The 16588-nt window shown below is 30.1% G+C and overlaps 1 protein-coding gene across 1 annotated transcript; it reads right to left on the bottom strand.

Annotated features, from left to right (window-relative positions):
* Positions 1 to 2271: 2271 nt before the first annotated feature.
* On the bottom strand, positions 2272 to 6228 carry LOC145577815 (uncharacterized). Its single transcript, XM_081635251.1, has 4 exons — positions 6174 to 6228; positions 5090 to 5477; positions 3884 to 4145; positions 2272 to 3213 (listed from the first exon to the last, which is right to left on the bottom strand). Exons 1-4 carry the CDS (start codon positions 6226 to 6228, stop codon positions 2272 to 2274), a joined length of 1647 nt encoding a protein of 548 aa, XP_081491377.1.
* Positions 6229 to 16588: the final 10360 nt, after the last annotated feature.

The following is a 16588-nucleotide window of genomic DNA, read 5'->3' as shown; positions in this document are numbered from 1 at the left end:
CCAAATGTTTCTGTTGAAGATAAATATGGAGATGACTTTACAAAGATGGTAAGGTGTAGAGTTTTGACTTGGTTAACTATTATTTTCTTATTATGCTATATAGAAATTTTGGAACATTAACCTGTTTTGGAACATTAACCTAATTTAAGTTATTTTGATTATGTTCTAATGTACATATCTATGTTCTAAATTACTTGTATATGTTCTAAATTAATTCTGATTATATTCTAAAGTACATATTATTAATTTTGTAGTTGAAGGCATTTGGTGAGTTCTATGAAGAAACTGATAACAAGAGTGTTGTTTTCTCCACTTACGAAACAAGAAACATTGAGATGAAATGGAAGAGCGATGCAAACAAACATGATTGTGGAGTATTTCTGTTGAAGCACATGGAAACTTATGAAGGCCAATGTCAAAAACAATGGAATTCGGGGCTAGAGAAAGATAATGTAAGTGTGAAGACATATGATTAGGTTCTAATTACATGTCAATGTTCTAAAGTAATTCTGATTATGTTCTAAATTACATGTCTATGTTCTAAATTACATGTATATGTTCTAAAGTCAATCAGATTATTTTATAAATAACATGTATATTTTTTTTTTTTTTTTTGTTTGAATAACATATTCAAAAGTATTTTTGATTATGTTGTAAATTACATGTCAATGTTCAATCTAACACTCTTCATTCTCTAGTCACTATTTGGAACATGGGTATCATTTGGAACATTAACTTAATTACAAGTTATTCTAATTATATTCTAAATTACTTGTCTATGTTCTAAAGTAATTCTGATTATGTTCTAAGTTAAATGTCTATGTTCTAAAGTTAATCTGATTATGTTCTAAATTACATGGGAATGTTCTAAAGTATTTTTTATTATATTCTGAATTACGTGTTTGTGTTTCCAAATGTGTGTATTTTAATTTTAACGTGTTTGTATTTTTTTTTTTTTTTTTTTTTTTTTTGCAGTTTGAGCAAATGAAAAGGTTACGAGTGGAGTATTGTGGGAAAATTATAACATCAGAAGTAAATGAAGAACGGAAAAGAGTGATGAAGATGGCTAGAAAGTGGTCAAAGATGAACAAAATTTGATATATGATTGTGTAAATCTCAAGTATATATCTTTAGAAAGATATTTAAAACAATATAATAGTACATTTTTGTACAAATATGGAGATGACTACTTTCAATATGGGTATCATTTGGAATATTAATATCATTTGGAACATTACCCTGATTCGGAACATCATTTTTATAATGTTCTAAAGTATTTCTAATTATATTCTAAAGTATTTAAGTTTATGTTCTAAAGTATTTAAGTTTATGTTCTAAATCACTTGTCCATGTTCTAAAGTAATTTTAATTATGTTTAGACAAAAAAATAAGCTTAAGTTTTTCATGTGTACAACGAAAAAGGAAGAGAAAAGGAATGAGGTCACACTAAAGACACCAACTCCTCCAAAAACGACACAAAGATATTTTAACTTTTTCTTTTATGTATATATAAATATATTTTTTTTATGTAAAAGGTTATGGTTTTGATATTTTGGTTTAAAAATGCAATCAAAAAGTTAATACTACCTTCAATTATTGTTACTTGAAAAATTTGCCAAAAATAAATGATTCACAATACTCGCAAAAAATTGTTCTTTCATACTCATCCGACCCCATTCTCATGGTAAATTCCGTTTTGTCGGTGTGGTTTACAAATATTAATTCAACATGATTTTAGGTTGTAGCCTCGTAGGTGATATGTTCACATGATGGGGTTCGTCAATGGTAGGTTGGTGGGTTCAAATCGGTGGGGTTGTCGGTGGTTGTGGATCAATCTATGGGTTGAATACTATTGTTAAAGAATAATTGGACAAAAAAATAATATGATATTATGTTAATAAATTGAAAAGAATAAAAAATAAATATAAAAAAAATTACACAATTTTTTCCATGTACAAGTAAATGAGATTATTTCCTAAAAATAAAATGTCCCATGCGGTTGTACTAATAGCATATCCATCAATCTGTAAAAAAAAATTAAAAAAAATTAGAACATAAACACATTAAAATATATGATAAATTTTAGAACATATTCGATACATTTTAGAACATATACAAAACATATGAAGAGCAGAAGAGGCATTTATTAAATTAAAACTCAAAGTAAAAAGTTAAGATATCATTAATAGCCTTTAACACATATATTATATAATAATTTTAATTTATTATTAATTAGAACATAAGAAAACTAAAAAATGTTTACTTACAATATCACTTGACTTTCCCTGGACAATTACGACTATCATGATGACCAAGCTCTCCACATGCTCTACATAATCTTTTCTTCTTTTGACTTTGTTCAATAACTTTTTCTCTGTCACTCTTCATTCTCTTGTCACTATTTGGAACATGCGTGTCATTTGGAACATGGGTATCATTTGGAACATTGATATCATTTGGAATATGGGTATCATTTAGAACATTGATATCATTTGAAACATGGGTATCATTTGAGACATTGAAATCATTTGGAACATTAACCTGATTTGGAACATGAACCCCCGTACCTTTGTTTTTTGAAATTTTAGGAGGTTTGATCAAAACTTCAGAAGGTAAACTAGCTCCAATAAGCATTTCAATGTCTTTAACTTTGCTAGAAAGATTGTTGCTTCCATTTATTGTTTTCTTCTGTTCCAAATCTATTCTCATGGCTCGAAGTTTTTTGACAAGATCACTTAGATCATCTTCATTGTTTTGCACTAAACTCACACAAGCATGAATTTCAGACCACAAATCATTTAATAGCATCTTCTTATCTACTACATTAAGGCATTCCTCCAACACATTACCCTCTAAATAAAAAATGGGCTTCTTATAAGCCATTGTACACCATCTATTTAGAACGTAAGTCTTGGGAATTTTTTCTAACATCCTTGCCTTCCACACCCAAATCATATGCCTACAAGGCACACCATCACGTTCAAATTTTTTACAAAAATACTTGGTATCTAAGGTAGTAGGATCAAAAACAACATCAAAAGTCCTCCTCCTAGATCCTTCCCTTAATTTGAAAATGTAAATCTCATTGTCCTTCTTCATCTCCTCAACACCACAATTAAAACATCCAATTTCAAGCTCATATTGAAAATCATAGAAAATTGTTGTTGTAAACAACTCAGAAGCATCTTTTTCTAAAGGAATTGGAGTCTTACACTATGGACGCTTATTCTTCGAATCATTATCCATTTTATTTTGAGTGTGCCTTTGAGCATCCAATGCACATTCAAACCTATATAAAATAGAAATTAACTTTAGAACATAGAAGATAACTTTAGAACATAAAGTGAATTACATTAGAACATATTAAAATAATACACATGAAATAATTATTATGATCTAAATACTATTAAAACATTAAACTAAAAATTTTCAACATGTAAGACAAAATTTAGAACATAAAAGAGAGTTATAAAATAAATAGTAAAACTATAAAACATAAAAAGAAAACTTTAGAGCATTGAAGAAAAACTTTTGAACATAAAGATTAACTTTAGAACATATTTAGACATTTACATATTACCTCATGTAGAACTCAATCAAAGTGAGATGGGGATTTGTGAACATAGTGAAAAAATTATTTTCACTTTCTGATCTAGATGTGGTCCTCATGATGCCACCTAAAAATAAATCTCTAAAATACGCTGGAATCCACATATCACGTATGTCGTACATGTTTGCCAACCATCCATGATTGTTCAAATTGAATTCTGAAATAACTTTGTTCCACTTTTCTTCAAATTCTGCCGGCTCAATCTCTAAATGCCAAATACATGCACAAAGTTTTTTTCAAAAAATCAGTTTCTTGGGTAATTGCCCGACCTACTTTTTCAGGCACCTTTTTCATAATATGCCACATACAAAACCTATGTTCTGTAGTTTGAAAAACATTACGAACAACAACTTTCATTGCAGAGTCTTGATCGGTAATCAAACACACAGGCTCGTTATTTCCCATTGCTTTAAGAAAAGTTTTGAAAACCCATTCAAAAGATGATATATCTTCATGAGCTACAAAAGAAGCCGCAAAAGTAACACATTTCTTATGATGATCAACTCTAGTAAATGGACCAAAGATCATATTATATCTGTTATATACACAAATTATATATGCAGAAAATATTAGAACATAAGGGTAAACTTTTGAACATAAAGGTAAATTGTGAAACATAAAGGTTTACTTTAGAACATTAAAGATAAACTTTAGAGCACAGTAATTTGTTTTAATTATTAAACTTGCCAATATTATACTTGTTTAAAAACATAATGAATTATCTAAAACATAAACAATAAACTATAGACATAATGTTTAGAACATCAGAACATGATGGATATTAGTTTAGAAGACAAGGCATAAAGTATAAAACACAAAAGCATAATGTTTAGAACATAAGACATACATAATTTAGAACATAAGGAATATATGTTTAGAACATCAAAACATGATAGATAGTAGTTTAAGAACATAAAAAAATCTACATTTAGAACATCACCTGTTTGTTTGGAATGTGGTATCAAAGGAAACCATATCACCAAAAAGTGCATAATTTTTTCGACAAATAAGATCAGCCCATAAAGCTCTACAAAGTCTATCTTCTTCATCAACATCATAGTAAAAAAAAAAATGCACTCCAAAGCAATTTCTTATTTTGAAAGTTATCCACAAACATTTGGGCATCTGATCCAGCAATATAAGCCTTCAAATCTCTATAAAAGTTTTTGAAATCTTGTTTAGATGCACCAACATTATCATGTGATCCAGCTAATTATTTCATCATAGTATATGACCTCATGGGACCAACATTTACCTGTGTATAAAAAAAAATTACTATGATTAAGGATCAACTTTAGAACATAGTAAATCATAACAATTAAAACAATATTTGGCACATAAAAATAAATCACCTTTGAATTATCAACAATCGGCTTTTTATGCATAATATGCATGTTCCTATTATCCTTTTGAAATTTTGCACAACTTGGAGTATATAAACAATGATTATGTTCTTCTTTGAAATGACTAACAACATACTTTTCGGCATCATATTTCATACATATGTGAGCATTGCATCCTACACGAGTGACTAAACGTTTTCTAGTAATACGAACTTTTCCTTCTTCATCAATGGTTTGTTGAGCAATAGGTTTTTTTGTTGCCCTGAAACCTTCCTTATTGCAAACTCCATATTGAAAAGCAATTATAGATTTGTTATTCTTCTTCCTTGTAGTAGTAGATTTCCTAGAAGTAAACCCAGCGGCATTTGCATATGCTTTGTAAAAACTAAGACCCTCTTCAGGATCTTTGAATATCATCCCCAGATGGGGTTTTAACTCCTCAGGAACACTTGGAATCCATTCCTTCGTGGTACCACCGGGGCTAAATGATCCAACAACCTTAGGGGTACGATAAATAACACCAACTGCATTAGAACATAAAAAGTAAAATTTAAAACAAGAAGGTAAACTTTAGAACATACAATAAAAGTCATAGAATATGTAGAAAATATTATAACATAAAAATAAAGTTTAAATCATAAAGAGAAAGATACGTAGAAAACTTTAGAACATACAAAAAAAAGTTTAGAACATTAAGGATAAACTTTACAACATAGTGAATTACTTTATAACATACATAATAAAATTTAGAACATAATAAAGTGAAAAAATTTAGAACATAATGAATTACTTTAGAACATAACAAGGAAAAATTTAGAACATTAAAACAACTTTTGAACATAATCAACATATTCACAAAATTACTTTAGAACATGTAAGTAAGTAAAGTTTAGAACATGTAAGCAAATTGAAATTAAAGCTTTAAAACAATTAAACTTAGCTGAATACCTTAGAACATAGCAAATCACGGACATACATATAACATATTGCTTTAGAACATAGTGAATTACTTTATAACATACATAATAAATTTAGAATAAAGTGGAAAAATTTAAAACATAATGGATTACTTTAGAACATAACCAGAAATAATCTAGAACATTAAAACAACTTTTGAACATAATCAACAAATTCACAAAATTACTTTAGAACATGCAAGTAAGTAAAGTTTAGAACATCTAAGTAAATTGAAATTAAAGTATCAAAACAATTAAAATTACCGGAATGAGTAACAGAGGAAGAAGGAGAATTATGTTCAACATCATCAAAATCCATGAATATGCAAAAACCTAATTATCAAAAACACAAATTGAAGCAAAAAATACAATCTGAAATTAAAATCCAATAACATTCATGCAAATAGAAAAACTCAAGCAAAAAAAAAGTCGAAAAAGAATCTGGAAAAAAAAAAATTGAAAATGAAAAACAAAAATTGGGAAAAAAGTCGAAAAAAAATCGAAAAATCTGGAAATACAAACTGGAAAAATTTGGAAAAATCGAAAAACATGAAAATAATAAAATCTGGAAATCGAAAAAAAAATCCTGGAAAAAAAACAAAAAAAATTTGGGAAAAAAAATCAGAAAAATTTTTTGGACAAAAAATGAAAATTTAAACAAACAAAATTAAAGATCACACATTAAAAAACAGCACAATCACAAAAACAAGCAAAATCGCAAAAAAAAAAAATAAAACAATAAAATCGGAAAAAAATAATCAAAATCGAACAAAAAAAATGTAAAAAAATCGAAATACAAAACACAAAAAAATCGAAATCGAAACAAAAAATCTGGAAATACATCAAAGCAATCAAGTAATAAAATTAAATCAGAATTTTTGAACAAGTAATAAACTTACCCAAATTATTTTCGTTGATGTATAGATGGTGAGGAGAGAGAAAGTGCTGAGGAGAGAGAGAGAGTGCTGAGGAGAGAGAAATTGGAAAGAATTAGGGTATTTTGTTAAAAGTGTAAAAAAAAATGTAAAGAATTACATAAATGCCATTACTAAAGGAGTATTTTAGATGGTTAGATCAAAACCAATGAATGGTTGGGATGGGTTCTTATATAGAGGAGGGTTCTTACATGAACCTTCCTATATATATATATATATATATATATATATATATTAAACATTTGGCTTAGATATAATCTAAACAAATAGATTTAATTCGGTTAAAATTCCATACATTTTGCTTTAAAAACGTTTTCCATATAAATTGCTTAATCCAAAATTATTTCCCAATTTGCATTGGTTTATAAACTAATTTTCCGAATATTGTCCACGTAGATTTGTTAACTAGCTCTTTTTTTTATTACTATTTATTTTATTTTATTTTTTAAAAATTATTATCCTAGTTCGAATGAGAATCGCTATTAACGATAGCGGTTTTACAGTTTATAACCGCCATCAAAGATCACGGTTTTATCAGCAATGGAAACCACTGATGTTGTTTTCGATTTCTATCTGTACTCCGCGCCACTTATAACTTGTATTCCCATCCCACTGATGTTTTTTGTATTACTCCCTCCGTTTTTAAATATTTGATCCACTTTCCTTTTTCAGCCGTTTTTAAATACTTGTTCTATTTCCTTATTTGAAAAGTTTTTACAATATTTAATTCATTTCTCTCACCTAGTGGATCCAACATAAATAATATTTTATTAATTTCATATTCTCCCTCCTCCAATTCTCTCCACTACTTTTGCTTTTTACACTGTTTATTCTTTCACCTATCCAATTACTTCCATATTTTATTACTTTCTCCAATTTCTCCTAAAATACCGCGCATGGAGAAATGGAGCAAGTATTTAAAAATGGAGGGAGTAGGTTGCAAAAAAGAAAAAGACACATAGTACATCTTGATAATGCTTCAAGTACACTAAATAATATAGCAACTTTAATTACTCAAAAATCTAAACCTAGTTTCCCTAAGCAAATTTTATTACTCAAAATAAAAAATCCAAAGTATAATGCTCTAAGTACACCAAATAACATAGTAAACAATATTGAAGGTCAGAAAAGATGATGGGGAAGGAATCCAGGCTATGACGCAGCATGTTTACGATGGTGAGAAGCAGGTGGTCGCCGTGAAACGCTATGGAGGAGAGGACAATGGTGGTCTAGTTTTTCCAACACTGCTCTTTTTTTTTTAAAAAAAAAAAAAAAAGAAGTACTACTTCTGTTGTCGATAGAATGAAATGAAGTGGAAAAGAAGAATTGGGTGTAATTATTAAAAGAATAAGAACCGTTGTTAGTGATTGCGATTCTAATAAAAAACGACGTTAGCGGTTTTACTGCTTTAAAAAATAAAAAATAAATTAAAATGATATCCGATTGTAGACAATAATTTGGGAATTATTTTTTAAACCGAAGCAAACAAGGAATAAATTTTAACTTAAGTCATATTGATGGAAATCATTATTTGCTTTTATCACTTAAAATTCTTTTACATGATTTACGTCTATAGTACTCCGTATAATTTACTCTACAATCCTAGATTTAATATTTCAATTAATACTCAATAATTTAAAATAAAATTTGTATATGGCTAAATATAATCATCTAAACATGAAAATAAATGTATATAATTGCAAATCACAAGGTCTAATTTAAAAAAAAAAAAAAAAGATCATAAATATCAAATACATATAATCACAAGGAATAATTAAAGTAGCAAAATGGGGCAACACTCGAGTTACACATTCTTTATTTATCTATACTAATATATTAAAAGACGTTTATAAAAACGTTACCACGTAGACTCCTCCAAATTACGCCATGAATTCACAAACATTTCATGATGCCATGTCACTTCACAACACCTTCATTACGCCATGTCACCTACCCAACATCTTATCATATAAAAAGTTTGAAGATAAGGAGATTCGAACCGCAAACCACTTATAACAAAATTGACTTTTCAACCATCTAAGCCAATTATCAAGCATGTTACAAATAAGAATATATATATATAAGAATATATATATATATATTTGAAAAAAAAAACACACACACACACACACACACATTCATTCAAAGAAAAAAAAAGACAGGGTAGGCATAAAGGCATTGTCCGTATTATTGATATAAGGCGGGTACTAAATTACCTTGACAACTTGACTCTTTATTCCCTATTACAAAAAAAAAAAAAAAAAAAAAAAAAAAAAAAAAAAAAAAAAAAAAAAAAAAAAAATTGCCTACACAAAGACAATTGCAAAATACAAAATTCATACAAAAAAAAAAAAAAAAATACTCCCACTGTACAATTACAAAAATAGCAACCCGGGGTAACGCACGAGCTACTCACTAGTTTATTATTAAAACTCATGAAAATACATGTCATGCTGCCATGTGTCAATGACAATATGTGTTATGCTTTTGTAACCTTTTCTAAATTAGTGATATGGAAAATCATATGTAAAGTCCATATAATTTAAATTGATGCTAAATAAGAATTTTAAACTCATGAAAGACAACGTTTTAGCTTTTAAAATATATAAACACATCTCAACCTGATTCATTGCCTTTAATTTTTAGTTCCCATTCTAAATGGTCATCATAACTATTAACTAAAAAAACATTTTAGTTTTGATAATACTCTGTAACTAGTATGAACTAATTATTAATAGGATTCCAAAATCACAATTACTAATTGTAACATAAATACATCGTAATTATTCATTTATGTACTGGATCAATAATAAAATTAAACTCACATTTTATAAAAGTTGTGGGATCATCCAAATCACTAATTAGAGGCTAATGTAACTCTTTACCAATTTATTTATTTATTTATTTATTTATTTTATTTTTCCTTTTTTTTAATGTATCATAATTCGTTCTAATAAAAGTGTAACTCAGTGAGTACTAACAATTATATAAGATAAATAACAAGAATATACGTTGATTAAGTTATGTTAGGAATTACTTATTACGAGATACACGACTCGAATTTTGATTTATAGTTAGTTATACTAAGTACGAGTAATTTGGGTTTGGAGTCCAACGATATAATTAAGGGTCATCTCAACAATGTTGTCATATGCATACTAGGGGTGAGCAAAAGAACTGGGTACCCGGTATTGGATCCGGAATTGATTAGGAATCGGCGGGTTTGGACCTGGAATTGGACTCGGCGAGACTAGTTTCAATTCCGAAAATTAGGTATGCCAAGTTTGCATGTAAGCCCAGCCCATTAATCAAAAGGTCCAAAATACTACTAAACCTAACTTGTCATCTGCCGTTTCACATCTCACTTTCATTCATTTTCTAGATACAAACTACAAGTCAGACTTACTCTCCTTTTCTTGCTTTTATTTTTTTTTTTAATTTTTTTTCCTTTTCCTTTTCATCTTTATTTGTAGAACTTTTTGTAAAGTTATCTCTTCTTTTTTGCCATTTTTTTTTCCTTGAATCTACTAATAATGTTGTGTTTAGTTTTCATTTCTTATTGAAATTAGTCTTTTTTTTTTGTTTGTAGATTTACTATGCTTTTGGAGTGATAATCTTGAGTTGATTTGAAATTTTGACATTTGGGGGTATTTTTCATTTGGTATGGATTCATTATGATGTAGCCTAGCGTGGTGAACTGGTGAAGTTGAATTGAAGGGAAAAAGTGGTGGTGTGATACTGCGATGAGACAAGTGTTTGGTGTAGTTTTTTTTCTAATTTATTTTCGCTGAAACCGGTACCCAACAGTTCCAGGACCAGTGCTCGAAAACTAGGACCCGATATGATAGGAACTAGGACCAGTTCCAAATTTCAGGTTCCGCTTGTGACTGGATCCAGTTCTAGGTCCGAGATAGATATTTGACCGGGTACCCGGTCTTGCTCACCCCTAATGCTTACTATTCTCCCAAGGCAAGTATGCACTTATGGTTTTCTAAGAATGTTTTAATTGTTTGAAAGAGAGTAAAATGTGTTTGTTGGTTGCACAAATGAGTGGGATGACCTATTTATAGGCATTCAAGTTCCTAAGTCTAGAATTGTCCTACTATAGATTTCTTCTAACCTTCTTCTCTAGTGGAAGATTTTCCAAAATAGCCTTTTATTTTTATTTTTATTTTTATTTTTTTGAAAGGAAGTCTTTAAATCTTTTAAATGAACCAGTTAGAAATTTATGAAAATATGCCAATGACATTGTTTGGTAATAAATGATAATATATAGGGAAAAAAATAACAAATTTATAGAAATACCTTTACTAATGTTTCTTGAGAAATTGTTATATACACCCGCGTGTATCGTACATCCATGGGTATTTTGTACTCATTTTGATGATTATTTTTCATTCAATCATCAAATGAACATCAAAAAATAACTTTGGCTTAGTTGGGTGTATGGTACATCCGGATGTACATAATAAATTCTAATGTTTCTGCATACCTTTATTTTTTTTTACACCTCTTTATTTTTCATGGACATTTTTTTGCTCATTGATGAGAATGCTCTTAATACCACCCTTATTAGATATTAATTTCATGGGAATTGGTCTTTTATTTCCAATCTCATTCCCCATTACAATCCCATTCACATCAAACAAACATGGACCATTATAAATGGAATTTAAATTCCCATTCCTATCTTCTATTCCCCAAACCAAACACCCCCTACTAGTGGGTTTTCACATATTTCTATGCCTATTATATACAAGATTGTTTCAGACATCTCAATACTAGAAACATCCTTACTAGAACAACACTCTTCTTTGCTAGTACTAAAAAAACCATAACCCTATTCACAAATTCACTCCAAAGGCCTGAGTCTAAGAAGGCAAGCAAATGTAATTGACAGTCACAATGTTCCTCTTAGATGGACAATGGATAATATTAACTGAACTAGTAAGGCCTTTACATGGTATAACATTCACAAGGTTCAAAGGAAATGAATTGACAAGTTCACAAGGCACATATCTTTGCTACCACTACTAAAAGTAATTTATCTTCCTTAATAATGTGTTTTAGTTTATTTGTTTGTTTAAGCTCATGTCCCAAAAAAAAAAATGTTCACCTAAACGACATTCAACATTAGTCGCATAGTATGCACTTATATTGGAGAGAAATTATCCTTTCAATCTTATTTGAAATCAATTATCAAATTCCTCTTCTAAGCTAAGCATGGAAGTTTATATATATGTATGTATATGTATATATATATACATATATATATATATATGTATGTATATATATATATATATACACACACATAATACATTGAAAATAAAGAGAAATATAGAGAAATATTATTGTTACCGATATCTACATGACTACATAAAGTCCTTGTAAAATATTATTGCACATGAGAAGGTATTGCGTGAGTCCGGGCTTATCAAATGTTTTGCCAGTCTAGCATGTTTTTGATGTCCTCTATTGGCTGGATGATATCATATAGCCAATAAAGGATATCATCCAGCTATGATATCATATAGCAAATAGAGGATATCATCCAGCCAATGAAGGACATCATAGACACAATCATAAATGATATCATATTGCCAATAGAGGATATCATCCAGCCATAATATCATATAGCCAGTAGAGGATATCATCCAGACAGTAGAGGATATGTATAAATTATTGGAGTATATATATTATTTGATGAAGGATATGTATAACTTGTTTGAGGATATGTATTACAATGGCGGAACCTCCATTGAAGAGCTCGTAGTAAAGGTCATGGGTATAACATAACTTGCTCATTTCTCAACCGAAATGTAACACCCCAATAGTTCTCTCTTTAAACCTGTGAGGACCCTGAACAATATTCAAGAGAATTACTGGCGTGCTACCGCCACGTGTTCAAACGTTAAGGCTTTTTCAGAAAATAGCAGCGGAAAAGCTAAATAAATCATATATAAGTTTCAAAACCAATAATCAAAACCAAACTGAATCTTACAACTTGGAACCAATAAGGCCCTTATTCAAACTCAAACCAATGGAAATAGTACAAAAGAAAAGTCGAGTTTAAATAACTTTAAAAATAAATAACAATAGAAGTAAGAAAAGCAACCAACACTCCACTCAAGATCCCACCACCTAGATACGGATGCTGCATGTGTAAGAACCTGTGGTTAGTCTGCTCCCTAATATTACAAGTGTAAAAATTGGATCGTCACAGGGTCATTGAAGGCGAAGGCCATGACCAAAGAAAGACACACAAAGCACGCAATCAGCAAAGCTGAGTACATACAAGCTGCAAAACATAAAAGGAATCCCTAACATGTTACTAATAATCAATCATCATGCATCATTAGTTTATAAACTCGACACATGACTCAACTATTTGTATTACTAGGACTCCATTAATTAATAATAGGTAAATCATTTTTTTTTCGTTGGATTAAGCAATAGACAAGGTTGTCCAACCCATGCTCCTTTTGGAACATTAATAAAAGAAAAACCCCATGCCTCCTTTCGGAAACATCAATAAACATGCAACGACCACGGGCGCGACTCCGTGACCGTAGTTAGTATGAGATCTCACCTAACTCCTAGTTTTTGAAAATTATTTGAAATAAGAGACTCGTAGATCAGACGACCTCGAGAAAAGTGCACGGCTAATACCCCGTGTACCCCAACCCCTGATTTTCATTACTCCAGATGTGCACAAATCCAGAGTTTTATTGCTCATCCATCTTGCACTTTACGTGATTTACAAGTTTAGACTTGGTGATGACTCGTATGCATAACAAAACAAACATTCCAATATCAATTCAATCAAGCAAGGCAAGTTTCCAATTTCAATTCTTGATTTATTAGTGACAACAACATTTATTATTTAATCCTTTAACTACCTCGGTGTATAAACACCTTGAATGCATAAGGCACCCCACAAACTTAACCTCGTCATATAAGACTTAAATTTCCTCCTTTACTCATTCCATCTCCATGATCAAAACGAGTAATAAATGAATTATTTCACCAAACACATACCTTTGCCTCTAAGCGCACCTTGCATAATTAAAGCATAAACAACACTTGAAATATAGAATAGTGCACAACATACGGAAATTACAATGTATAACCAAACAATTTAGCCCAGTCATCCCTATACATGATACTAAGTTCTCGATCCGTCCTTAAACATGCACCTAAAAGCAAGGTTTCGTAACTTGTACGTACCTTGTGTAAACAATTCGATTGGCCACTTTAAAACTAGAAGTCGCCTTCTACAAAGTCCTCTCCTAAAGCAAACAATGAGGGATAAATCAATACCCAAGTAAATAAATTTACAGCAATACTAGACTACTTCAAAACCTCTTAAATCATTAAAATAAAGCTTTTAAATTGTTCCCCTTAGTCAATAATAATAATATAACATCCCAACTATTAGTTTATATGTTAAAATCATGAAAATATAGCGTATAATATAAAATTACAGCATGTTTAACTTGCTAATGTATGCTGAAAATTTGTTTTATTAATAGTTTTTGCAATTCAAATAATCTATACTTATCATATTGCATAATTAGTTGTTTAAAACATATAAAAGCATTCTAAAACTTTAATTTTGGCTCCAAACTAATAAAAATCAGATTATATAAATTCTGAAAAATAATTTAAATTATAAATTTCAAACCTTTGAAGATCTCCATTCATAATTCAATAATTAGAATAGTGTATTACACATTAACCCTTTAAAACCCTTCAAATAAACATCATAAAACCCCAATCTCACAAAATATATAATCTGAAAATTAATTTTAAGTATAAAATTGTGGGTTTTATCATTATGAAATCATAGTATTGATAATTAACTTTCTTAACACGTTTTCAAACCCTAAAACATGAAAAATCAATGTTTAAACCCTAAATTATACAACATATGTAATCTGAAATTTTGTATAATAAATTAAACATGTCAAAACTCATAAATTTATAATCTTTTAGAATCCAAAATATTATCATGCCATAATAATATAATTTAGAACAAAATTTTAATTAAAGGTTGAAACTTTAAACAATTTTAATTAAGATAATAAAGCAATAAAAAAATAAAGGAAGAGAGGAAGAAGAGGGGCGAACGGGCAGCAGCAAGGGGAGGTTGGCTGGTGGCCGGCGGTGCTGCAAGCGGTGGCAGGGGCTGCGGCTGGGCGTTGGTGGTGCTGGCAGCAGCTTCAGATTTTTTTTTTTTTTTTTTTTTTTTTTTTTTTTTTTTTGTGAAAATTGAAGGAGGGGAAAGCTTGAGGGGTTTTATTAGTATAGTGGCTTAGTTTCCTAGTTCTAATAAAACTAGGATTGATACTTGGGCTTAAAGTGAGTGGGTTTAAAAAAAAAGTAGGCTTAATGAATAACGGGTTGGACTTGTATAATAATTAAAATATAGGTGGTGAAATAATTTTTATGAAATAGTTTTATCAACTTTTATAATAGTAAAATAAATAATCATCTAATAATTTTTTTTTTATAAATAATTTTTTTATGAAATAGTAGAATAAATCATATAAATAAATAATCATAGTTAAATATTCACATAAATATAAATTTTTGTATTCACATAATTATGGGGGATTACACGAAATACAGGCATCTGTTATCAAAATGCTCACAATTCAACATACAATCTTATGGGACAATCAATTTCAACAATTATACATCACATAAGAAAGCCCCAATTTGATTTTTTGGGCATTTTTCGAAAAATCCGAGAATCTCAAGCAATTATCAAAACAATTCAAGCATAAATCATGGACAAATATAATCAACAATCTTTATTTTTTCTCTCCTCTCTATCCTCTTCTTCAATTCTCTTAAACTTTCTCTCTCTTCCTCCATAAATGACCTTGCTTCTCTCCTTCGTCGTAACCACCACCATCTTGTCATCGGGTGGAAATAAACTTGTTCTTCATCGCAAGAAGATGATGAGGATATATTGCTAATATATTTAGGGTTTTTTTAGATGAGAAGGAGATAGAAAAATCTTTTGTAGTTGTAGCTACCATTGATGGGTGATGTTTGGTGGAGATAAAGGAAGATAGATATGATGAAAAAATGGCAAGGAAAGGATTCTGTTTAAGAAAAAAAAGGTATCGATGCAAGAAACATTGGGTGCAGCTTTACTTTGTGTTTAAAATTGTGTTTATCATAGAAATTTGCTGAAGGTGATACAACTAGAGCTGTCAAATCGGTTATTCAAGTCGTGTTCATGTCGGGTCAATTTAGGTCTCGGGTTAAATCAGGAGCAAGTTATGTCGGGTTAAAGGTGGGCACGGGCCGTGCCGGCACGGGCCCGGCACGACGCTGGCACGGCTCGGCACGACGGCTCACTAGTGGGTCGTGGGCCGTGCCGTGAACACAAATTTCGGAAAATGGCACGGGCACGGCGGGCGGCACGGTACCCGACACGTGGGCCGGCACGGCACAGCACGGCCCGTGCCTAGCCGTTGGAAGTAGCCGTTTTCCAACAGCTCTAAAACGGCTATAAAACGGCCATTTTTCCCACCCAAAATCCCTATAAATACCTCATTTCTTCCTCCAAAATTTTCACAATTCATCAACTCATCTCTTCTTTCTTATTCTCTAATTTTCTTATTCTCTAATTCCTACAATCTTACTCTCTTTCTCTTTTGTGCAAAGAAAAAAAAAATTCCTACTCTCTTATAAATTTTACATTTTTACTTTTATTAGTCTACTACCAAA

This window comes from Chenopodium album, chromosome 14 (assembly GCF_948465745.1).
Source record: "Chenopodium album chromosome 14, dcCheAlbu1.1, whole genome shotgun sequence".
Lineage (NCBI taxonomy): Eukaryota > Viridiplantae > Streptophyta > Magnoliopsida > Caryophyllales > Amaranthaceae > Chenopodium > Chenopodium album.
This window is presented reverse-complemented; position numbering and strand designations above follow the sequence as displayed.

Coding starts and splice junctions, on each gene's coding strand:
- LOC145577815 (XM_081635251.1), bottom strand. CDS start 6,228: ATGGATTTTGATGATGTTGAACATAATTCTCCTTCTTCCTCTGTTACT. Junction 5,478..6,173: donor TTCCTCTGTTACTCATTCCG/GTAATTTTAATT, acceptor GTTCTAATGCAG/TTGGTGTTATTTATCGTACC. Junction 3,214..3,883: donor TGAAAAAGGTGCCTGAAAAA/GTAGGTCGGGCA, acceptor AAGCGTCCATAG/TGTAAGACTCCAATTCCTTT.